Source organism: Candida pseudojiufengensis (assembly GCF_024610245.1).
Source record: "Candida pseudojiufengensis strain CBS 10847 chromosome Unknown scaffold5, whole genome shotgun sequence".
In the NCBI taxonomy this organism is placed as follows: domain Eukaryota; kingdom Fungi; phylum Ascomycota; class Pichiomycetes; order Serinales; family Debaryomycetaceae; genus Lodderomyces; species Lodderomyces pseudojiufengensis.
This window is the reverse complement of record NW_026261528.1, coordinates 439,305-464,682: the sequence shown is the minus strand read 5'-3', so window position 1 is coordinate 464,682 and position 25,378 is coordinate 439,305. Positions and strand designations below refer to the sequence as shown.

At 25.7% G+C, this 25,378-nt stretch overlaps 11 protein-coding genes across 11 annotated transcripts; 7 read left to right on the top strand and 4 right to left on the bottom strand. All coding sequences in view use genetic code 12, as the record gives it.

Moving 5' to 3' along the window:
• Positions 1 to 303: 303 nt before the first annotated feature.
• Positions 304 to 2,343, top strand: KGF55_002510 (uncharacterized protein; the record flags this gene model as incomplete). The annotated part of the gene is made up of 1 exon (XM_051757202.1): positions 304 to 2,343. One exon carries the CDS (start codon positions 304 to 306, stop codon positions 2,341 to 2,343), a length of 2,040 nt encoding a protein of 679 aa, XP_051614771.1.
• Positions 2,344 to 2,407: 64 nt separating this feature from the next.
• Positions 2,408 to 3,439, bottom strand: ATP3 (F1F0 ATP synthase subunit gamma; the record flags this gene model as incomplete). The annotated part of the gene is made up of 2 exons (XM_051757201.1): positions 2,408 to 3,260; positions 3,387 to 3,439. The coding sequence occupies 2 exons, from the start codon at positions 3,437 to 3,439 to the stop codon at positions 2,408 to 2,410; spliced, it is 906 nt and encodes a 301-aa protein (XP_051614770.1).
• A 456-nt stretch (positions 3,440 to 3,895) lies between these two features.
• Positions 3,896 to 4,328, bottom strand: KGF55_002508 (uncharacterized protein; the record flags this gene model as incomplete). Its single annotated transcript, XM_051757200.1, has 2 exons — positions 3,896 to 4,188; positions 4,325 to 4,328. The coding sequence occupies 2 exons, from the start codon at positions 4,326 to 4,328 to the stop codon at positions 3,896 to 3,898; spliced, it is 297 nt and encodes a 98-aa protein (XP_051614769.1).
• Positions 4,329 to 4,903: 575 nt separating this feature from the next.
• On the top strand, positions 4,904 to 7,765 carry CWH43 (Cwh43p; the record flags this gene model as incomplete). Its single annotated transcript, XM_051757199.1, has 1 exon — positions 4,904 to 7,765. The coding sequence occupies one exon, from the start codon at positions 4,904 to 4,906 to the stop codon at positions 7,763 to 7,765; it is 2,862 nt and encodes a 953-aa protein (XP_051614768.1).
• Positions 7,766 to 7,804: 39 nt separating this feature from the next.
• FTH2 (Fth2p) lies at positions 7,805 to 9,202 on the bottom strand (the record flags this gene model as incomplete). The annotated part of the gene is made up of 1 exon (XM_051757197.1): positions 7,805 to 9,202. The coding sequence occupies one exon, from the start codon at positions 9,200 to 9,202 to the stop codon at positions 7,805 to 7,807; it is 1,398 nt and encodes a 465-aa protein (XP_051614767.1).
• Positions 9,203 to 9,353: 151 nt separating this feature from the next.
• KGF55_002505 (sterol transporter) lies at positions 9,354 to 9,965 on the bottom strand (the record flags this gene model as incomplete). Its single annotated transcript, XM_051757196.1, has 1 exon — positions 9,354 to 9,965. One exon carries the CDS (start codon positions 9,963 to 9,965, stop codon positions 9,354 to 9,356), a length of 612 nt encoding a protein of 203 aa, XP_051614766.1.
• A 1,918-nt stretch (positions 9,966 to 11,883) lies between these two features.
• On the top strand, positions 11,884 to 14,304 carry VTC3 (vacuolar transporter chaperone; the record flags this gene model as incomplete). Its single annotated transcript, XM_051757195.1, has 1 exon — positions 11,884 to 14,304. One exon carries the CDS (start codon positions 11,884 to 11,886, stop codon positions 14,302 to 14,304), a length of 2,421 nt encoding a protein of 806 aa, XP_051614765.1.
• A 1,911-nt stretch (positions 14,305 to 16,215) lies between these two features.
• KGF55_002503 (coatomer subunit zeta) lies at positions 16,216 to 16,827 on the top strand (the record flags this gene model as incomplete). The annotated part of the gene is made up of 1 exon (XM_051757194.1): positions 16,216 to 16,827. One exon carries the CDS (start codon positions 16,216 to 16,218, stop codon positions 16,825 to 16,827), a length of 612 nt encoding a protein of 203 aa, XP_051614764.1.
• A 117-nt stretch (positions 16,828 to 16,944) lies between these two features.
• On the top strand, positions 16,945 to 18,093 carry KGF55_002502 (uncharacterized protein; the record flags this gene model as incomplete). The annotated part of the gene is made up of 1 exon (XM_051757193.1): positions 16,945 to 18,093. One exon carries the CDS (start codon positions 16,945 to 16,947, stop codon positions 18,091 to 18,093), a length of 1,149 nt encoding a protein of 382 aa, XP_051614763.1.
• A 4,133-nt stretch (positions 18,094 to 22,226) lies between these two features.
• On the top strand, positions 22,227 to 23,111 carry KGF55_002501 (uncharacterized protein; the record flags this gene model as incomplete). The annotated part of the gene is made up of 1 exon (XM_051757192.1): positions 22,227 to 23,111. The coding sequence occupies one exon, from the start codon at positions 22,227 to 22,229 to the stop codon at positions 23,109 to 23,111; it is 885 nt and encodes a 294-aa protein (XP_051614762.1).
• A 217-nt stretch (positions 23,112 to 23,328) lies between these two features.
• Positions 23,329 to 24,993, top strand: DEM1 (Dem1p; the record flags this gene model as incomplete). Its single annotated transcript, XM_051757191.1, has 1 exon — positions 23,329 to 24,993. The coding sequence occupies one exon, from the start codon at positions 23,329 to 23,331 to the stop codon at positions 24,991 to 24,993; it is 1,665 nt and encodes a 554-aa protein (XP_051614761.1).
• Positions 24,994 to 25,378: the final 385 nt, after the last annotated feature.

Genomic DNA, 25,378 nt, shown 5'->3' with positions numbered 1-25,378 from the left:
GGATTTAACCAATTTAATAAATCCGTTCTTTCTAGAATTATAATAAAGACTACTACCCCCACCATTCGCTATTTATAATAATTTTAACACACAATTATTTTAGAAAATAAACCTTAAAAACTTACTAGACCAGAAATTTAGACTTCAAATTTATAAGAAAAGCAACTAACCATTTGAAAATAAAAACAATTGAGTTTTAATGAAAAATAACGGAAAGATATTGATGATATAATAATTACCGACTTAATACATATAAAGAATTGAAAGAAAAGTAAGAATAGAAAGCACATATTTTGAAGAAAAATGATACTACCTCATACTTTATTCATTATTCTAGTAATATTTATCAATTTAACAGATGCAATTGATTTAAGTTTTTTAGGTGTTGAACAACCAAATTACTACCAAAAAGGACAACAAGTAGATTTATTAGTCAACAAGATAGAATCAGATAAAACTCAATTACCATATGGATATTATAGTTTACCTTTTGTTTGTCCACCAATGAATGGAGCAAAACCATTACATTTATCCCTTGGTGAAATTTTAAGAGGTGATAGAATTTGGCAAAGTAGTTATAATTTAAAATTTGGTATTGATGAATCATGTTTACGGCTTTGTGATTTAAAAGCAAGTGAAAATGGTATAAGAAGAGCTTCAAATTTAATTAAAGATGGTTACGTTGTTCATTGGTCTATAGATGATTTACCTGGTGCAACAACTTTTCAAACTTCAAATCAAGGTTCAAAATATTATGCTGCGGGTTTTCCTTTGGGATTTGTTGAAAATGATATAAGTTATATTTATAATCATGTTATGTTAGTTATTCGATATCATAGTTTAAGTCCTCAAAAAAATATTATTGTTGGATTTGAAGTATATCCAAAATCAGTTATAAATGAAGAATGTCCTGGATCAAGTAAAGATTATAAAAATTTTGCATTAAAATATCAAACAAATAAAGATGGAAATTTAAAAAAGGAAAGAACTTTAATTCCATATACTTATTCAGTATATTGGAGAGAAGATAATACAATAGATTATGAATCAAGATGGGATTTATATTATGAACATGACTTTCAAAATTCTAAAAAAAAAATTCATTGGTTTTCATTTATAAATTCAATTATTTTAATATTTTTAGTTTCTTTAATTGTTATGATTTTATTTTATAAAATTTTACAAAAGGATATTCAAATGAATAATAATGAAATAAATTTACCATTAAATGAAAAAGATATTGATAATATTTCTGAAAAAAAAATTGGTGGTGGTGGTAATAATTGGAGAAATTTAATTAATGAAGTTCATACTATTCCTAAAAATGAAATAATTTTAACTACTTTAGTTTCAGGTGGTATTCAAATGTTAATTGTTATAATTGGAGTTATAATTTTATTAACATTAAACTCCATAGCATTTTTCGCTAAGAATTCATTTTTTGATACTCATAAAGGAGCTTTTTTTTCATTATCAATATTTTGTTTCCTTGGATCAGGTTTATTAAGTTCATTTGTGGGAATTATATTACATAAATTTTTTCAAAATGAAAATTTAAATAAATCATATTCACCTTACAAGTGTGTGTTATATTCATTATTATTTAGTGCAGTATTACCATTATTTTTATTTTTATTAATGTTAATTTTAAATTTTTTTGTATGGGCTGAAGATTCATCAACTGCTTTACCTTTTGGAACAATTGTTATATTTGTTTTATTATTTATATTAGTTCAATGTCCATTGGGGATAATTGGAGGATTTTATGGTAACAACTACAAGTTTAAAAATTATAAATATGACACTACTACTCCATCAACTCCGTTATCTCCAAGAGAATTCAATCATACAAGAAAATTTAGTATCAAGAGCATTTTAAAATCATTTTCACTAATTTCATATTTCAAGAATGTATTAATATTCGGCCTAATTCCATTTGGAATAGTATACGTTGAACTTTTATTTATATTCAACTCAGTATGGTTAGAAAAGACAACTTTTTATTATATGTATGGATTTTTAATAATTACAATATCAATGTTAATTATAATAATTATTGAACAAACAATAATATCAATTTATATATCATTAATTTATTTTAATAATCCAAATTGGTCATGGTTATCATTTCAAAATGGTTTTAGTATTGGATGGTATATTTATTTATATTCATTTTATTATTTTTTTAAAATTTTAAATATTGATGATTTTATAAGTTCAATTTTGTTTTTTAGTTATATGGCATTAGCTTGTTTTATAATTGGAATAGCTTGTGGATCAATTGGAGTACTAACTGGATTAGTATTTATAAGTAAGATATATAAAGCTGTAAAATTAGAGTAAATAGAAATAATTGTAATATTAACTTATTTTTAATGTTTTTTTTTATTTAACTACTTAACTTAATCTATTCCAATGATGAAGCACCAGTAATAATATCAACTAATTCATTAGTAATAACAGCTTGTCTAGTTCTATTATATAAAATAGAATAAGAATTAATCATATCACCAGCATTTTTAGAAGCATTATCCATAGCATTTCTTCTTGCTGAAATTTCAGAAGCATAACCTTCAGCCATTGCAGTTAATAAATTATTAGCTAAAGAAAATTCACTTAAAGTTTGAACAGGATCTTCACCTTCTAATTCATATTTATTTATACCTGGAGAATTTGCAATAATATCAGCTGCATAAATATTAAAAGTTGATGGTTCAAATGATACTCCAGATACAAATTTATTATATAAAATTTCAACATTATCATAATGACCTAATTTTGCAATTTCATCAGCAATTAATGCAACTTCTGTAAAATTTGGTTCTTGTTTTCCAACACCATTAAATGCTAATTTTAAATTATCAGCATTAGTTCTTGATAATTGAGCACGAACTTTATCACCAATTGCAACAATATCAACATTATTATCTAATTGACTAATTCTTTTTCTTGAAGCTTTTGCTAATTGTGAATGAATTGATCCACATAATCCTTTATCTGATGATACAACAATTAAAAGAGTCTTTTCTGGTTTAACTTCTCCTGATTTTTCTCCTTGTTCTAATACATCTTCAGCTTCTTTTGGATCAGCATTTTTATTAAAATCTGCTTCTGATTCATTAAAAACTCTTGAAGCTTGCATAGCTCTTTGAGCTTTATTTAATCTTGTTGATGCAACAATTTTCATAGTATTTGTGATTTTTTCAATATTTTTAATTGATTTTAATCTATCTTCAATTTCACGTAAAGTTGCATAGTTTCTAATACAGTGAGTTAGTATTTGATTTGATTTGATATGTCAATTGAGTATGAACTTTGTTGTATGATGATGTTGTTTGTCCACTTTCAAAAATCTCAATTGTAAATCCAGTGATGATGAAACATACCTTACACGTGGAGCTACTACACGAGTAGCTTTAGTGAACCCTAAACGAAACATTGTAAATGTATATATATTAGTGAAACCTTTTAAAGCTAACGATTTACTTCAACACTATTGAATTTTTTTTTCACTTCTGTTAATAATATCGCACTAATATTTCGGTTACTTATTTTAATTGGGTAAATGAATATATTGTACAGTTTACACTACTTAATTGAATTACCTCTTAAGTTATGATGAAAAACCTCCTAAGGTTAGTTCATATTAAGCTTCACCCAAGAATCTGTGTTTATGAGTTTGAGTTTAGAATCAACTTGTTATAGACAGATGACACAAGGGCAACTTAGCTAATTAGTGAGAAGTAGTTGTTTTCAGAGGGAGGAATGGATAAAATCAATCGACTGTGTATGGTAACATGTTTTCTCAAAGTTGTTTCTGAATAAATTAATATGTTATTAGTATACATAACTCGAACGTCTATCAACTCTCCCCAACTTTCTACCTTATGTTAATCTATTTAGATACATCATTTTTTTGATAAAATTGATAACCAGTATCTTTTGAAAATTCAAGCATTAATTTATATTTTTCTGCTAAACCTTTACATATCCTTAATTTATCTTCATTATGATATGCTGCACATCTTTGTAAAGCTTCATGAGCAATTCTTCTTTCATATGTTCTTATAAATTCTTCTTTTAAATATGATTTTCTTGCTGCTGTTACTTCTGTTAAATTATTATAACTTATATCATCAAATGATACTAAATCTGATCTTTTATGATTTTTATAATTGTCTAGTTTTACTTTAACCAAGTTAGTATTTTCAATTCACCTAAAGTGGAATCAGTTGGTCAAACTAGGTATCTCCGAATCTTATTGTGACGCTCTATTGTATCTGATGACCAGTCTTCTGTAAACAAATTGATAAAAAATACATACCCATTACGTATATGTGCGTAGTGCTATTGGTTTGTATTGTTTAAAAGATGGTGAAATGGGTATAATAATGATAAGTTGGTGGTTTATAGCAGTTTGATTGAGTCTATGTATTGATGTTTTGATATTTCAGATATCTCGTAATGATGAAAAACAAAAATTTAACTGGACCATTTTAATACTGAGATTGTCGCATTAAAAATAAAGACCGAAAATACTTTGTTGTGACACTTACAAGGTCTTTGAAGAATTTATAACTAAATTTCAGTATAGTGAATCGAATTATATACCTTTGTTGAGCTCATAGGTGAAGAGCTCAAATTTTAATAAATGAAATGCTCAGCGTTTCAAAAGATATGTTAGAGCTCACTGATTGAATTGTAAAGGAAGTGATCTGGGGTAAAATTAAAATTTCAGACCGCTACCAAAGACGCATTTAAGGATCTGATCTTTTTGCATCAAAATATCAACTTTTTCAAACCATAAACATCTAATTCAATCAATACATTGACGGGGTTGGGCCAATCAATACCCTTAAAGAGCCAATCCAAAAGACCAGCAAATACTTCATTTTAAATTATAATGTCTGAGAAATCAACTACATCCACATTTGACTCACCAAAATCAATAACATTCAATGCAAAATATATTTCATATAGTCATACATTTTTTGCAAGTCTATCTTTTTTAGCAGCATTGGCAGTTGGTTCATTTTTACATTATTATAAAATAGTTGAAAATGCATCTTTTGGTTATCCTGATGAATGGTTTCCAAGTGTTTCTGCAACTATAGGAGATCGATATCCTGAAAGATCAGTATTTCAAATAATAATTGCAATGACAGCAGGTCCAAGATTTTTATTAATTGCTTTTAATTTTATAAGTTTATTTAAAAAAAATTCTTATTTACCTTATATTGCTTTAATATCTGGTATATTAAGAACTTTTTGTGCTGGTGGATGGATGTATATAACTTCAACTGATGATCATGATGCTCATGATGTTTTTATGATTGGATATATTTTTTTAACAATACCATGGGATATGTGTAATATTTTATTATCACCTAAAGATTCATTTCAAAGAAAAGCTCGTTTTTATTCATGTTTTACATTTTTTGGTAGTTTAATTCCATTAATTTATTGGTTTATTCAACATAAAGTTCATGTAAGACCAGGTGCTTATTCTATTTATGCATATTTTGAATGGGGATTAATTGCATTAGATATTTTATTTGATTCTTGGTCATATATTGATTTTGAAAAATTTGAAATTTCAATAACAGGAGAAGGTATTAAATTAATTACTGGGCAAAAAAAAAAGACCGTTCAAAAGATATTGACAAAATCTGTTGATTCTGAGACTGCTGTTATAAATGAATTTAATAATTTTGAAGTTTTTTTTAATTTAATAAATTCATATATATATTGGACAGTAGTTACATCTTTATTTTTATGTGTTTGGTATTTTCCCTTATGGCATATGGGAATTTCTGGATATGAAGCAGTCATTGTATCAATGTTTCTAGCTCCACTTTTATTGATTATTCCATCTATTAGATATTACCTTGCTCAAAATCCACAATTAACAAGATCTTTAACAGTAATATTAGGAATTGGTGCTTATAAAGTTGAAGATCCTGAACAAAGATTATTATCAATTACTGCTGGTACTGTTTTTGGTGTTATATCTGTTGTTAATGAATTTTGGGCTTTAAATGGTCAACACAAGAAAATAAATTCATATATTACAACTTTTACATTAGGTTTATTAGCCACATCAGTTTTTAAATTTCTTTCTTATTCAAATAATCCAATTTGGCCAATTATGCATAAAGAAAATGGTGGATATAATGCAATTGGGATATTTCTAGGTTTATTGGCTTCATTTTTCACACCAGTTTCCATCATTGGTAAATCAATTCCTCAATCAAAAACTTCTGGATCATTTTTATTAGGTTCAATTGGATTTGGTGGATATTATTTTGCATTACAATCATTTTTATCAGATTCAGGAACTTTAACATTGTTTACATGGGAAGGTTATCCAATCAAAGGGCCAACACCAATAACTGGAGCTTTCCCACATCTTCTCATTTTTGCAATTGCTATTTTGGTAACATTAAATTCTCATCCAAATAGATTTAGTAGTTGGAGTTATAATTTGATAATTGGAGGTGGAAGTACAATAGCTACTTATTTATTTAAAAATTGGTTAGGTTATATTGCTACATTAATTTATGTATTTTATTTAGTATCAATTGGTCCAATAATTTGGCAATCTATTAGTGGATATAATCCAGCTGGTGCTTTTTTTATTGGATATTTTGTAAATATAGTCATTTCCTTAGCTAGTGTTTGGATTGTTGCATATGCATTTGTACCTGGTGGTCCATTATTAAGAGAAAGAACAGATATAATATTGGCAGCAGCATTATTACTGATTTATGCTGGTATTACAAATTATAAATTAAGAATTAATGAAATTACCAAGATCAATTTTTATAGTAAAAAAACTTATAAACAAATATCAACTATTATAACTATATTACTTGCATTATCATTAGCAACAACAATTAAAAGATATCCATCATCAACTCCAAAACCATATAATGAAGATTCAAAAACATTTACAACGGGAATATGGTGTGTTCATTTTGGTTTAGATAATGATATGTGGTCATCAGAAACAAGAATGTTAAATCTTATAAAAGAAGCAGAAGTTGATATAATAGGATTATTAGAAACTGATACTCAAAGATTAATTGGTGGAGATCGAGATTTTACTCAAAAAATAGCTGAAGAATTAGGAATGTATGTTGATTATGGTCCTGGACCAAATAAACATACATGGGGTGCAGCATTATTATCAAAATTTCCAATAATTCAATCAACTCATCATTTATTACCATCACCAGTTGGAGAATTAGCACCTGCAATTCATGCTACATTAGAAATATATGGAGAAATGGTTGATATAATGGTTTTCCATTCAGGACAAGAAGAAGATATTGAAGATCGTAGATTACAAAGTTTAGGAATTGAAGAAATTATGTCAAACTCCAAAAATCCAATGGTATTAATTGGATATTTAGTAACTGATCCATTACAAGGAAATTATAATAATTATGTATCTGAAAAATCAAGAATGTTAGATATTGATTCAAGTGATTGGGATCGTTGGTGTGAATATATTTTATATAGAGATTTAAAAAAAATTGCATATGCAAGAATTTCAAGAAGTACAATAACTGATACAGAATTACAAATTGCAAAATTTAAAATTTTTGAAGAAGATGATTTAAGGAGTCAAGATTATACAATTGTTAGTGAAGATGAAATTGAAGAAAATTTAAGAATGCCAGAACTATTTAAAGGTGATGGAGTTAGAGGTCATAGATATCATGTTTTTGATGAACCTAGATATTTTTCTCAAAATATATGAGTAATATAATGCATTTTTTTTTTTTACTAGAAAACCTATTTACAATAATCCTTGAGATTCAGCTTGAGCTTCAATATTTTCTTGTTGAATTTGATTTACAGTATCTAAACTTTGACTATTTCTTAATTCATATAATTTAATTTTTTTTTGAATTCTTTTTAATTGCCATTTTATTGGTATAAAAGGTAAAATTCCATTTTTTTCTTCATATAATTTTAATTTTAACCATATTATAACAAATAACCAATACAAAATATATGTAGAAACACTTCCATAAGTCGCTGAATTTGTCCATCCAACTAATGCATTTAAAACCATCCACCAACCATCAGTTAATCCATTACAACAATTTACATGCCATACACTAGTTGCAATATCATAAGAACCTGGACCACTACCAGTTTCACTAACATCTAAACCATCACATTTTCTAACATAAGATTCTAATTCTAAAAACCATACACCACGACTCATTAATCCAGCACTAACAATATAAAGAAAACATGTTGAAAAAATAAGGAAATATTGTAATGATAATTTATTACCTCCTTTATAAAGTAAATAACCAATTAATGAACCTAATGAAATACCACATATAATTGATAATGGAATTGATGATGGTGGTGATGACATACCTATACCTCCAATAAATACAACTGCTTCTAATCCTTCTCTTAATGTAGTAACTAAAGGTAATATTGCTAAATAATATTTTTTATTCCAACTTTTCTTATGTTGTGGTTTAAAACTTTTTGATGATCTTCTTGATATTGATGACTTTGTTTGATTAGATCCTGTTAATGGAATACTTTCAGATTCTGAACTTGATCTTATACCTCCATAATTTAAACTTGGATCATTTATAGTTTCAGTTAAATTTATATCTTCTCCTCTTTCGTCAGTATTATCATCTTCTGCTAATTTTGCAATTTCACTTTCTCCTTCTTCATCTAAAATTTCTTCTGTATTATTATCATCATTATTATTATATGCATCACCTAATTTAATCCACCATTTTAATTTCATTACTTTATTTATACGTAATAATCCAATTCCCATAACTGTTATAATAATACTTGATAATATTGAAAATACACCTTCCCATACTCTTTCAGTATATGACCAATAATCTTTTCCAATAAAATAAAATGTTAAAATAAAAATTAATCCAATAATAAAACAAATAACTAGTCCTAATATTGCTCCTATCCAAACTTGTAATTTTAATTTATTTTGAACTTGTAATAATGATTTATTTGTATGATTAGTTGGTGGTGCTATACTATTTTGTGAACTTGAACCATTTACGACTTGTTGTTTATGTGATCTTTGATTTATAAAAGATAGAAGTACTGATATAATAATTGCAGTTTCTAAAGTCTCTCGTAGAATTATAAAGAATATCTGCACGGAGAATATCTCTTGAAATTCAACCATCGTTGATGTGGAGTGGTTTTGAAAAATTGTATGATTAAATTTCTACACATTATAACTTTATCTACGAAGATCTATGACGCAAAAAACTCCGACATAGAAATATGCGTAATGTACTTTTTATCTTATTAATCTAATTAGAACTATATCATCATCATTTCTTATAAGGAAATTCAATTGTAGCAGTTAAACAAGTAATAAATTCATCATCTTTTGTAAAAGCTCTTGCATTTACAATATATTTTCCAGGAGGAACTTCATCAGGAATTTCAACAATTTTTTTAATAATTTGTTCACCTTTTTCAATTGGACATTCTAAATCAATTTTTGTAATTTCTTCACAAATATCATAAGTTTGATGAATCAATTTTATAAAACCATAACGAACATCTACTTCAACATATGCACCATCAACTATTGTTTTATCAATTTTTCCTTTTGCTGTAAATGTTAAATTTGCTCCAACTTCTGGTGGATTTGGTGATATAATTACTTCTTCTAATGTTAATAATTGAGGTAAAGCATTATCACAAACTTCAATTGGTGATCCACCTGGTACTGGTTTAGTATTTATACCTTGAGATTGTACATCATCTTTGGATTCTTCTTCTTTATGAATTTGAAAAAAATGTGGCAATTGCTTTTCTGTTTGTTGAAATAATTCTACTGCTCTATCAAAATAATTATTTACAATTGAAATTGATTGTACTGTTGATGTTAATGATATTGCAATGATTGCAGCTTTAGTTATTGAAAAAGATACCATTTTCAATGTTGTATAAGAGTATCTTTTAGAATGTAAGTTGATATTATTCTTCGTATCTAATATAAACTAGCCTCTCCTAGTTATAATTATTATTGCGATAATAATGTATGGTAGTGTAATCAGTAACAAATGTTTTAACTATTAGTATTCCGAATTTGGACTAAGTAATAATCTTAATTTGGTAGAATAATCCTTATTTAGGGACTAACCTCCGTACATACATACTAAAATTTTAGAGTAACAATGTAACACATTAATTTGTAGGATACGAGCTTTAACATCCATACCTACATAGTAAGTCTTTGGTAAGTAATAAGATATCATTAAACAACTCAAATTCAAATAACTTTGATACAAAAAAATATCAATTATCAGGAGGTTATTATTCTAAAACCACTCAATCAAAAAGAATCTCAAGATGAATCTCAATATGAGTTGGCGTTTTGTAAATACTGCGGTAGAAACTACATCATATACAAACACTCTCGATGCGCAACAACTTGAACAAATGTAAGTAAGTGTTCAATTTATTTTTATTATCAAATTTGGTTGCGAAAAGCTTCAATGGGAGAGTTCAATGATTTCAAATGATTTCAAATGATTTCAAATGATTTAACAAAGATTAAGGGTAGAACCATCTTGACAAAGTTTTACATTAGATGCTTTTTTGCATAATCAATCAAATTGTAGTACCATCTCGTAAATTATGAATAAGCTAAATCTTAATTTTTTGCAACCAAGTTTCAACTTGATAGTTTGAGACGGTATTTTAAAAACGATTTCAACTTAAATTATGCTGCATAACTCTAAAAAATTAGATCCTAAACAGTAATAAAAGCAATTTCGTACCAACTTCTTATTTTAAACGAGTTCATCTCATTTGGTCTGCCTTCTTTGGTTCTTTTTTAGAGTGTGTTCTGTTTAATTATTATTATTTCTATACCACGTGTAAGAAAAAAATAAAAATACATTTTTGTAACTCATTACACAAAAAATAATTAAAGATACAAAACTTTTTACAACCAAATTATTTTTACAACCACTTTGATAGTGCTACTTTCTTTCAATTGATTTTAAAAAAATTGGTCTATAAGTTAAAATAGTGCTTGTATATCTAGCCAGAGCAAGTCCAAATTAGCTTAAATCAATTACAATTGACACATCATCAACTACTTGATCACAAAGTTGCGCAATAGACATTAAAGCGGCTTTTTTAATGCATAATTAACTAAAAAGACAATATATTTTCAACATAACCATTGATTAATTAATTGATTAACAAAGTTATAATTTAAAACAACTTAAAAGTTGAAACTTTTCAAATTAGATTTTTCGACAACAACCATCACAAATTTCATCTCAATAAAAGTCAAGTATTACTCAATCATAATAATTGAAATATTATTTTAAAATTTAAACCTAAAATTTTAAGAAAAAGTCAAGATAAAAAAAATTATAACTTTTTATAATAAATTCATTAACGAAACTAAATTTCAAAAATAGGTTACATTTTATCATTATTTCTTTAACCATAGTTTAAAGTTTTACGATTTTCATACTAATCAACGGTTCAATTATTGAATTCAATTAAGACATTAGAGACTTAAAAATCAAGTTGGATCAAGCATCATCAATATCAATTACATTATAGCAATAATCATATAATTTTTTCACCAAAAGATTATCATTTGATTCCATCAATTGAGTTAAAGATTATAAATTAGTTACAAAAAATTTTCAACTATATATATAGTAACCAAAATATTCCCTTTTTTACTTCTACCTTATTTTCTAAACAAAATTAAATTAGGTAGTAGATTAAGGATAAAATATATAACAGGATTGATTACACCACAGGGATACATTCCAATTCTTAATTTTAATCTCAATTACTAATTTATTCAACATTTAAAATATTATGTCAGGAAGTGAAGATCCAAAATCAAAGATAAGTGATACAAAATCTTCTCAACCTCAATCGGGTGAATCAAGAATGTTATTTGGTACTAAATTAGAACATGAAACTTATCCTCCATGGAAAGATTATTATATTAATTATAATCAATTAAAAAAATTATTAAAAGAAGGTGTAATATTAAAAAATAATTGGACTGATAAAGATGAACAAAATTTTGTAAGTGCATTAGATGAAAATTTAGAAAAAGTTTTTGGATTTCAACATAATAAATTTGATGAATTAAATGAAGAATTAAATAAATTACAACAACAAACTGAAATTGCAAATACTTTTGATGTTGATTCATTTTCAAAAAAATTAGATAATTTATTAAATGAAGCTCAACAATTAGAACATTTTCAAAGATTAAATTATACTGGATTTATTAAAATTGTTAAAAAACATGATAGATTACATCCAGAATATTCTGTAAAACCTTTATTAAATGTTAGATTAAAAAAATTACCTTTCCATTCAGAAGATTATTCACCTTTATTATATAAAGTTGGAACATTATTTCAATTTTTAAGAGAAAATTATGAAGTTGATCAATCATTATCAAAATTATCTTCATTTAATGATGGTGCATTAAATGGTGAATTTCAATCTTTTAAATTTTGGATTCATCCAGATAATTTAATGGAAGTTAAAACTACAATTTTAAGGCATTTACCTGTGTTGATTTATAATTCTAAAAATGATGATGATGATGACGATGATGATGACGACGAAGAAGAAGGTAATTCATCAGGTCATAAAGTCACTCAAACTGATCAAACTATTAATTGTTTATATTTTGATAATGAACATTTTGATTTATATAATCATAAATTAACAAAATTAAATAATTCAGCTACTTTAAGAATTCGATGGATTGGTAAATTATCAGATAAACCTAAAATAACAATGGAAAAAAAACAATTTGATATTAATTCAAATTTTCATATTGATGATAAAATTGAATTAAGACAAAAATATATTAATCAATTTGTTATTCAAAATCAAATTCCTTCTAAAATTTTAAAATTAAATGATGAATCAGCTGTTAAAAATTTATCAAATTTTATTGATGAAAATCATTTACAACCAATTTTAAGAACAACTTATAATAGAACAGCTTTTCAAATTCCAGGAGATGATAAAATTAGAATTATAATTGATTCAAATTTAACATTTATAAGAGAAGATTCTTTTGATTCAAGATTACCAATAAGAGATCCAAATCAATGGCATAGATTAGATTTAGATAATTCTAAAAACACACCACAATTTTTAAGAAAAGGTGAATATAATAAATTTCCTTTCTCAACAATGGAAATTAAAATTAAAAAATCATCAGTTAAAAATTTTAAAAAATTACAATGGATAAATGAATTAATTAATAGTTCATATTTAGTTAAAGAAATTCCTAATTTTTCAAAATTTATTCATGGTGTTGCTTCATTATTTTTAGAAGATGATAAATTAGATAATATTCCAATGTGGTTTAATGAATTAGAAGGTGATATAAATGATGATTTACCAATTATACCTTCAAAAGTTAATAATGATGGTATAACTGAATTAAGTAATGATGATAATTTATCAAAATTTAAATCAATGATTTTAAAAAATAATAATTCAAATTTTCAACCAAGATCTGCTTCATTTTCTGGTAGTTTATTATACAAGAATGAAGAAGAAGTTGATGATGATAGTAATGGTAAAATAGTTACAATTGATGAAGAAATTTCACCAACTGATAAATTACAAACTCAACAACAAATTAATTTAACAACAGATGATCAATCATCAGATTTTGATGATGATGAAGAAGACGAAGAAGATGAAGAAACTCCTAAATCAACTGGTATAAGTAGATTTACAAATCAATTTTCAAAATTAATTGATGTTGATTCAGAAGATGAAGAAATTGAATTACCACCTGGAGTAATAAAACCAGAACAATGGATTAAAAATATGGGACCATTAAAAATTGAACCAAAAGTTTGGTTAGCAAATGAAAGAACTTTTAATAGATGGTTACATGTAACAACATTATTATCATCAGTAACATTTATTATATATTCATCAACTTTAAGATCAAATTTTGCAAATTTAAGTACTTATTTAGCTTATTTTTATTTTTTTTTAACGGTTTTTAGTTGTATTTGGGGTTATTATATTTTCATGGAAAGAAGAAAAATTATAATGGAAAGATCTGATAAACATTTAGATAATTCCGTGGGACCATTAATTATTGCTTTTGGTTTAATTATTGCTTTAATTATTAATTTTATATTTGGTTGGAAAAGTTTAAATTTAGATTATGAAAATGAATTTTATAATAATAATCAATTTCATAAAAAGATTCATCAATTTGTTGTTGAAATGGTTAATTAAGATGTGTAGATAAATAATTTAATAAGAACTTTTAAGTGAAAGTTGATAATTATTCAGTATTTGTATACTTTCATACAGGTTTACCTTTGTTGTATTTTAACGAGTCAGATTCTACTATATAACATCTATTAACCGCATATGTAGTATATAAAACATATAGATTGGTTGTTGAATCCATAAAAACTGATAACCGTTTGATAGTGCTTAAATTAGGTAACTTAATATAACACATATTCCCCCTTCCTTCTTCAGAGTAGCACCCAGAATAACAAATGCTTCAACAACTTTTTTTTTGGATTTGTGAACACCTAAAATTCTCAAAGCACGAACTGAAGATAACTGAAGATTCAAAATGTGAGGAAAATTAATATTGTTAAAAGCAGGTGAAATTCAAAGTTAGCAAAGTTGTAGTCTTTCTTCTTGTTTTCTTGATCAAATCCAATTTTCTATCATACTTCCGTTTCCTCTAGTGACGCATATAAAAAGCATTCGTGATTTGTAAAAATTTCCTTTTGAAATGATGTCAGGATTTGTCAAACTATCTTCTTCGTCGATAGATAATGTTGATGAAACTCGCTTACCGTTTCAAACTTCATGTAACGTATTGGTTAACTCTTCCAACGAATTATTTGATATATTTTCAAAGTCAGTGATAAAATAACTTTACCAAGAATACACTATATTAGCGAAATTTGTTGCTCGATTAGAAATTGAACTATTCGTTGTGGTGATTTTTTTGAGTATTTTGCATATAATTCCAAGTCGTCGTTTTTGAATCAAAGTTGACGATAATAATTTTTAGATCTTGCTTACGACTCGACAACTTGAAATTATATGCTAAATACATTAATTACTCACAAATCAATAACCACATCAACGAATAGTCCTCTTTAATCCTCGTCCAAAAAAATCTATACAGGGAGTCCCTAGTAAGATCTAGGATGGTAAGGTTATACATACTTGGTGGCTCTCTCATTTAAGCTTTTCTAAATTCTCACTTGATAACTAAATGCGGAGTTTCTATAATTTTCAATGTTCCTGTTATTCTTTTTATCATATGAGCTTTCAAAATCTGCATTCAATCTTCTCATTTTTTGTTCCGGGGTTGAAATCTTTGAAATTACTGATACTTTGAAAATTTTCAAGATGTAAAAATTTGGATCTTTGCAGCTAAATCTTATATTTGTAGACTTAATTTCTTCACTCCACTAACTGGGTTGTTCACAACTGCTTATTGAACCTTTTTAACCTTTTCTGCATTTTCTTGCTGATCATTAAGCAATTGATGAACTCCTATAATTCAAGTCTAAATCTCAGAAAAGTTAGATTTGGTATGCTTTTCAATAGTTGGACATCGTAGTGGGTTGATTCGACCTTCTCCACTTCTTAGTTTTGGTTAAATAATCGCATCTATACATTTTCTGACCTTACTCCAAAAGCATTAAATTAGGCAAATCATCTTTAATTCAAGATTTCTTGGATCAAAAGATTGCTCAGGTAATAATTCAATGGCTGGTTCAGAAGTCGCTTCTTGTCCACTTTTTGGGAAACCCTTTGGTTTGATTTAGGGGAAGTTTGTTCAAAATCTGCTTGGCTAAAAATAAAATAGATCTGGATTTCATGATCAATACTTACTAATTGTTCGATTTAGTGATTTATACTGGCGTAATTTCCCTGCTGTATAGCCAATATATTAGGTTTAAATGTTGTTAAAATATCTATTGATGGCATTTGTTATAAGCATAAAGTTAGGATTGGTTGTTGATGAAAACTTCGACGAAGCTGATGTTTGGTAGTGCTTTAAATTCTTCTGGTTTTGAAATATCTGGTAGCAACAAACTCCCTCTACACGGTGTATTTTATTTCAACAACAAAATATTTCAATCATCAACCAAGCAAAATCATAGCAAAATGTCATTAAATATATCACTATACACGGTTTCAGCTTTGCTAATATTAGACAATGAAGGTAATAGACTATATGCTAAATATTATACATCAACATTAGAAGAACAACAACCTCAAAAAGAAACATCAAAATCAACAACTACTTCCAAATCAACATCATCAAAATCTCAAACACAATTAAAATTTGAAAAAAAATTATTTTCAAAAATAAATAAAATAAATCAAGATATCATATTATATGATAATCAATTGATAGTATATAAACAAATTAATGATGTTACATTTATATTAACTTCACCAATAAATGAAAATGAATGTATGGCATATACAACTTTATCAAATTTAATTGAAGCAATAACAATATTATTAAATAATTCAATTGATCAACAAATAATTATACAAAATTATGATTTAGTAAGTTTAGCAATAGATGAAACTATAGATGATGGAATTATAATTGAATATGATCCTGCTACTATTGTAAGTAGAGTTACAAATGCTCCAATTGCTTCAACAGTTGATTTAAAAAATATAGATATTAGTGAAAAGGGATTATTTAATGCTTTAAGTTTTGCAGGTAAAAAATTAAGTGAAAGATTAAATCAAGGTTTATAGAAGTAATGAATGAACACTACGTTGTTAGATCGACTCTAAGTATTCTTTATGCGTAGAATTTCGCGCGATCTAAATTATTTTGCAAAACATATTTACAACCAACTTTATACACCAACAATGGAAGATTCATTTAATTTCAATCTACTAAGGATATCAGTAGCACAAATACTAAAGTCACAAGGGTTTGATAAATGCAAACCATCAATACTAAACATCGTCACAGATTTATATATAAATTTTTTCAATAAATTAGTTCAAGAATCTATAAAATGTAGTCAACAAAGAACTCAAACTAATGATCCAGAATTACAAGATATTATGCAAAGTATGATAAATATTGGACTTATAAAATCTACAAATTTTCTACAATTATATGATGAATATTTTGAAGAATCAAAATATAATACAAAATCTATAAATTCATTTAAATTATGGATATTAAAAAGTTATGGTTTCAATTTAATTACAAAATTAAATAGAGTACCTAAAAATCTTATTGAAAATTTAATTGAAAAAAGGAAAATTAATGATGATGATTTAGAAACAGAATTAGAGAAAAAGAGAAAGAAACATAAAGAAAGACAAGAATTTTATAATCAATTAAAATTAAATGATAATGACCTTATTCAAAAACAAATTCAAATTGATGAAAATTTAGAAAATGAAGAAGCAAAAGCCAAAACAAGAATTTTAAATCAATCAATTGCCAAAATGAAATGGTTAAATTATTTAATTGAAAAAAATTTAAAATTAGGTCATAATTTAAAATATTTAAATTTAAATGAATATATCTTAAAAGAATTTTTAAGTTTACAAAATGATTCAAATTTTCATCCAAATTCAAATGAAAATTTTAAAAATTTAATTGATACATTGACAAAATTAGATCAAAATCAATATCAAATTATAAAATTAGATGAATCTTTGAGTAGTCAGAATAAAGAACAAATTGAAGAAAATTTGAAATTATTAAAAAAGGAAAAAGAGTTGAGGAAATTTTTGCCTTATAATCTTGTTAATGTAGCAGAAGATGAAGATGAATTTGAAGATCAATTGATTAAAAATCAAGATGTTATTGAGAATGATGATGAAAATAAGAATGAAAATGATAATGAAAATGAAAATAATAATGAGTTTAATGATCAAACTTTCCATGAGGATATAATTCAAGAGGATAATGAACTTTTCAACGAATCAAATCAAATGGAATCTACAAGCTTGCAACTAGATCAACCGATGGATGAGGAAGAAGAAACTTATGAATAAGAAAATGAATCTTTAAAGATTTAATTTCAGGATAGATCACAAGATGGTATGATGCCACCACTACTTTTACTTTTTCATATAATATTCTATTTTAATTTCTGTTTTATTTGGATCAGAGGCGATGTTTGAATATCAACATTCACTAGAGAATTATAGAGTTAGGGTGTTTTTCATTTCCAAGAGAACCTCACTTTCTCGTAAGGAGATAAGACCCTGATTTTGAAAAAGATTGGCTCAATTTGAAGAATATAATTACATGTTAGAAAAAGGATACGAATCTTTCAGCTCTTTTTTGTTGCAGAAAAATTTTTAAATTTGCAAAAGTTTTCAAATATTATGAATCAACATGTGAGATCTAACATTAAACATCATACCACGGACTTTCTAAAAGCTAAATACAACAAATACTGCCTGAAAATTGGTAGTTAAATGTCGTGAGAGTTGAAACATAATTAATATTTTTTTAAAAGACAAAGGAATCTCAGGAAGATACATTTACAAAAATGTTGGTTGAAAAAACTTTCGTTACAATCATCGAGTTCACAAAGTGCACGAACCTGGAAGATGAAAGAAATTAGAGATTGTGAGTAAAAATTAAATTGTGAGATTAGATTGCTTCAATCCAATTAGAAAAAATTACGAAACTGTTTTCATTCTTTTTAAACCGCAACCACTAGGATAAATCAACTCAAATGATAGAGAAGAACAATATCCAGAAAAATCTACAGGTGAATACATAGTTGAAACAATATTCAACAATTTGATTAATTTCATTCAACTAGAAGTCAATCATAAACAGTTTTTAAACAATAGTAGCTTGCTCGACCAATTGAACGATTGCTACCGAATAAGAATCTCAAAATTATGGCAAAATTAAGGGCTTGGAGGTTAAATATTTGAAAGGTTCAGTTTCAAAAGAATTTTGGGTTCACATTCAGAAAGTTTGTGAAAAATCAACATCAACGTCAACATTAACTAAAGACTTTTATGGTAGAATTAAGCTCAAATTTTTTTGGTTTTGGTTTTAATTATATAGATTCTTTTAAAATATTTATATTTATCAGAATAATTACATTAAAGATCCTCAAATTTAGAGAGGAATATAACAATTTCATAAACTAATTATTAGCATAATATTTTTACTCACGATTTTATTCACGAATAAACATAATTTTTACCTTTAAAGCATAATTCACAATGACCAGAACTTTGATGAGCCCAATTGTAATCCTTGGTTACCATGAGCTGTTACATTAATTTTCAAACCTCGTGATTTTAAAGAATTTTAATCTTGTACCCATTAATAATTTAATTACTGTTAAGACAAAACTTGAAAGACAATTATACAGTACTCAACAATATGAAAAACAAAAATTGGAAAAATATTTGATAATAGAATAAATATTGTATGTAATTGAAATTCAACTTATTTTTAAGGCCAAAACATCTAATAAGATGAATTTTTCTATTAATCAACAAATTATGACATTTTAACTATGTAAATAATGCAAACCTCAAAAACTCAAAGACTTTGGCATCATTACTATAGCTTAAACTCTTTTCCAATTCATTTCTCATTTTTATATTGGTATGTACTGTCTAATTGTCCTTCGTATTTTTAATCTTCTTCAAAATTTTCAATTGAATAAATAAATTACTAAGAATTTCATTCTTATATATAATTTCATCTCTGTAATTATTACTCCTAATAATTACACTTAAAACTAATAATAATCTCCTGTTGTCACAAATCGCTAAGCACTGACTGATTTCTTTAGAAATTAATGTGTATTGTCTTAAGTTAATTGTCAGTGCTTAGCGATTTGTGACAACAGGAGATTATTATTAGTTTCAAGTGTAATTACCATTTTGCAATTCAATTCCCACATGGAAATGACGTGATCGCCTATCACGTAATAGTTAATCCATTGTTGTAACAGCTAGCAATGTAAAAACCATTCTCAATATGCATTTGATCAGAATGCCTCAAATTTTGAATTTATCTTTACACTTAATCGTTATTTTCTTTGGCAATAAATATTTATCAAGTTTCAAATTTCAAGTTTCAGCTTTTTTTAAGTTCATTATCCAATCTTTGAAAGACTATATCTTGTATGTATCTCAATTACCTTCAACTCTTTCCATACTCCTTGAAAACCTTCAGTTGTGAGAATTTACCTAAACGTTTCTTGACTAATGATTCTTGATACATAAACCTCCAACAAATACAAATCAAAATTTTGTTGAATTATTGATTTTAATACATACCTTTAAAGATCCTGGGTTTATATTCAACTTCAACTTAAAAATCTTGTTTCACATTTATAGATAAAGTTTTTAATAACAAATCCATTAAATTGAATCTTGTATATGATGATGATATAATGTAGAGTGTGAGTTTTTAAAACTCAGTTGAATTGATTTGTTCAGGCTGGTGGAAGAAAAGTTATATGAAAAACAAACAAATCAAAAAATGCTGAATTCGAGTTGTTTTTGATTTTTTTGATTTATGTCACAAATTCAAAGTTTCAGACATGACACAGTTTTTTAGACCTTGTAAATGTTGAATAGACCAGAAAAACATGTTAAAAGTAATTATAAGCAATGAATAGTACAATAATCAAGAGCCCAAACAATTCATCGAGATCATAAATCTAAAAAAGTTAAATTAAATCATATTCAATACAAAATCGATGCATGTTAAATCAAATATTAATAAATAATTCCTAATTAAGTTAAATTATTAAACTAATTAAACGATTTACACAAAATATCACGTACTTTAAATGCTACTAACCAAAATTAAAAATGATCATCAAGATAATTTAGATAATTTTAGACTTCGTATGAAAAGTATATGCAGAAATGTAAGAATAATAGAATCAATTTAATTGATGTACATTTTTTTTCAATAGATAGGATTTCCATTTGATTTCCTACTTATTTACCAAAGTTTAAACGGAGTTCTTGTTTATACAAATTCTTTACCATCCATTATTTCTATTAAATTTCAACAAAAAGATGTTATAATTACGTAAATTTACATATCTTGTTCCCCTTAAATTAATACAATCAATAATTAACAATAATCAGAAGAAACAATATAGATTGTAAATCAAAGTTAACTATTAATTCATAGCCATAATGATTCTCGAAACGCAAAAAAATTATTAAAATTGTTGAAAGTTGTACGGATCAAATCGATGTACAATAAAAAGTGTATTCATTGAATGAATAAAATCGTTTAAAGCTATCCGATTCAACCTTGGGATTACTCTTAAAATTGATGACTTCAGTAGTGAAGTGGTTGTTTTTAAATTTATTGCATAAAAACGCGTTGAAATAATACTTGATAGTGAATAAAAATATTTCCCCTTTCGATTAAATTAAAATAGAAAATTATGAGAATTGAATGATTGACATATTAAATAAGAAAAGAAGAAGAAAAGAATAATAGAATAGATATTACATAATTGATTAAGTTCCACACATCAAAGTTAGTGGTTAATAAGATTCTTTCATTATCCATTTATACCGATTGGTGTACACTAATAGATTACAAGTCATTATTTAGAGTTTCCATCCTATCCTGATGCAATAATTGTGTTCAGTTACAATTAATAATTATAATACGCGTCTTATTCATCAACACAACCCTTTTTTTCTCTTTGTTCTACCTCGAGAGTATTGTTCTAAAATACATTTAACCGCTTGTGAATAAATTAATTTAAAAAAGTTAAGATTTTCAACACAACAACTTTAAATTACCTTTGATAATACAAATTGGAATATAAATCACCCACTTTCTAACATTACTTATATATCTTAGGTGTTAAGTATCAATACTTAAATGAGATAGAATCTTTGTTATATTGTATTCGGTAATTCATTGCTATTGAATTTAATCTAATTTATATAAATAATTTTGGAAATTTTTCAATTTAAAATTATTGAAATTTTCTACAAAATCTAATCAATAAATTAAACTTTATTCCATTCATTAAATCAAGTCATTCTTAAACTTTAATCAAATCAAAATACAATTTATATAACCAGCACCAAAGCATATATATAACTAACCACCAATCACCATGATAAATAAAAATTTAAATCTACATTTACAACTTAATAAAATGGAATTTAATCCAAATAATCAACAACCTTTTACACCAATTGATCAAACTTTAAAAACTCCAATGGAAGCTCCTGCAAATCCTTTATTACCACCTCCATTACATCATCAAAATTCTTATAATAATCATCAGCAGCAAAGTTTGTATCAAAACCCTCAATATAATGGAAGTGATGATATTTTAACAGATATAGATGAACCAAATACCACCACCAAAAGAAATCCTTATAATAATAATGGTATAAAAAATTCATCAATATCTAATTTATCATTAAGTGAAATGAATATAATGAATTATAATAATCAACAACAACAACAACAATGTAATAATAATTCAACATGTAATTCTTCAATAAGATCGAGATCTTCACTGATTAATTTAAGAAAACAATCTTTAACAAGAAATAATTCAAATAACTGGTTACATATTGGTAATATGAATCAAATAAGACCTCAACATAATAATTTTGAATTTAATAAAAGTACTGATTCTTTAATGGATTATGTTCCAAATTCAATAATTTCAAAAACTAGTCACCAACCGCATACTCCACCACCAATACACAATGATTCAGATATGCCAATGTTCACAAGAACTAAAAGTTCATCATCATCAACAAATTCTTCATTTAAAAATAATTTATCAATAGATACAAATTATCGGAATAATAACTCAGCTAATGGCTTTTCATTAGATTCTCCATTTTTATCATCTATAACACCAAATGATGAATATTTTAATTATCAAATACCTCAACAACAACAACAAAGAGAAAATTCTCAACCAACTACACCAACACAAATTGAAGAAATAAATATACCTAATCATGTATCATTAAGTGAAAAAAAAAGAGATTCATTAAAATTAAAAAGAGGAATTCATTAATATCTTTGCAGAACATTAATCATATTGCTAAAAGTTATCATCTATTCATTTATTCAATTCTTTGTGTTATTAGACCTTTGCATTCTTTTGTATACTTAACAAATGAACAATTTCATTATCTTTTGTAAACTAGTTGAAAAAAAAAAATGGTTGCAAATAAGCAAACAAAATAATCGCGTAAGTTTTACAAGTTACTCTTTATCTATTACTAAATGATATGAGATATAATTTACCACGAAATCTTAGATTTCAAAGACTTTATTCAACTCAGTTGAACAAGCCTGTTCTTACAACTACATCGATAATAAAAGAATCACTTGTTGAATCAACACCAATAAACGCGTCACCAAAAAAACGTAAAAAAAGACTAAATAAAAATTTAAAAGATTTATATTCAAATTGGAATTTAAATCAAGATCAAGATTTACCAATAACATCACCAATCCCTGTCTCCCCATATGAATATTATATAACAAATAATTCAAATGAATCAATTATAAAATTCCCCAGATTATCAGTTACAAAATTATTAATTAATAATTGGTGTCAATTAAGAGAATATTATCAAATTTATTCAGGTTCTAAAAAATTAAAGGGAAATAATATTAAACAGGGACAAAATTATCATTCAAAATTAGAAGAAATAACTCATGATTCAGTTGATTTTGAAAATGAATTGAAATTTATAAATTTAAATATTGAAAATTTAAAATTAGAATGTAATGATAATGAATTTAAAGAGTTAGAAAAGCTTAGTGAATTTAATCAGAATGATGAATTAGTTAATGATTGGAGTAATCAAATTATTTCAAGATTATTTAATTTAATTGTAAATTCTGAATCAAGAGAAGTTTTAGTTCATGGGTTTATTAACTTAGATCAGGGAAAATTAATAACCAACGATTCAGACTTACCGGGGGCTACATTAATTAGTGGAGTTATTGATTTATTGAAATTTAGAAACCCTAAAACTCCAAAAGATTTAAAATTCTTTGTTGATATTCAAAATTTAATTGAATTTGAATTTGGAAAAATTGATGATAAATTACCAATAATAGATTTATCAATTTTCATAAAAGAAGTTAAAGAAATTTTAAATGAATATAACAACCAAAAATTATCTCTTAATATAGTTGATATAAAATCAAGAACTTGGAATCAATTACCAAATTATGATTCAGTATTAAAAGGAGCAAAATTACAAACTTATTATTATAAAAATATGTTTGAAAATTTAGCGAGTGATCCGTTTTTTACATATAATTCATTAATTAAAAATGCAGAAATTAGAGGTTGTAATATTGATGAACCAATAAATCAAATTTTGGTTCTTAAATTATTAAAACAATATTCATATATATTTTATGAAGATTTTTTAAAATTATCAAATGGGGAACCAATAGGATTCGAACCATTTGATAACCATACAAATGAGACGTCATATAATTTTGGGGTTTTATTTCAAGATTTAGAATCTTTTTCATTAAATAATCCTAATACTACTAGCTTCATGAAAGAGCTTGAAAATTCATCAGATTTCAATTATCAAAAATTAATAACCCCATTATTAAAAAATTGGAAAACTCCACCAACGTTACGATATTTCGCATCAAGATCATCACAATTTTATACACTTTTTCAAAATTTCATAAACTCAGATTCAACTTATGTTGAATATCATAATTCAAAAACTGAATTAAATTTCAAGACTATAAAATATAAATATAATGAAATCTTATTTAATAATCAACTCGTAGAAGCAAGTAAATTTTGGAATGGAACCACCACAAAACCTGAAGCTGTTGATGATTTAAATAAATGTAAATATTGTGATTTTGCAAGTAAATGTATTATTGGAAAAAATGAAATAAAGAGTTCTTAAATATTTATCAAGCAAAGATCATCATAATACAAAAAGATGCTAATACAAGTAGATTCAATAAATTGCGGTTTTGAACTAATTTTATCACCGGTAAAAATGAAATAAAGTAGTTAAAGGGAGGTAGAACATAAAATCATCATCGAGCAAATGTAAATATTAGAATTTTGCAATAATGTATTTCATTGGGGTAAATTGAGATAAAGGGTTCTCAAATATTTATTAGTATAGTTCATGATAATGCTAGAAGTGTTGCAACTAAATCTATTATTGGAAAAGTTGAAGTAGCTAAATAGATTTTTAATTATTAGAAGATAGATCATCATAATAAAATGTAAGACATCTTCAAAAAAGATTAAATATACTGAAATTTTTAAAAAATATTAAC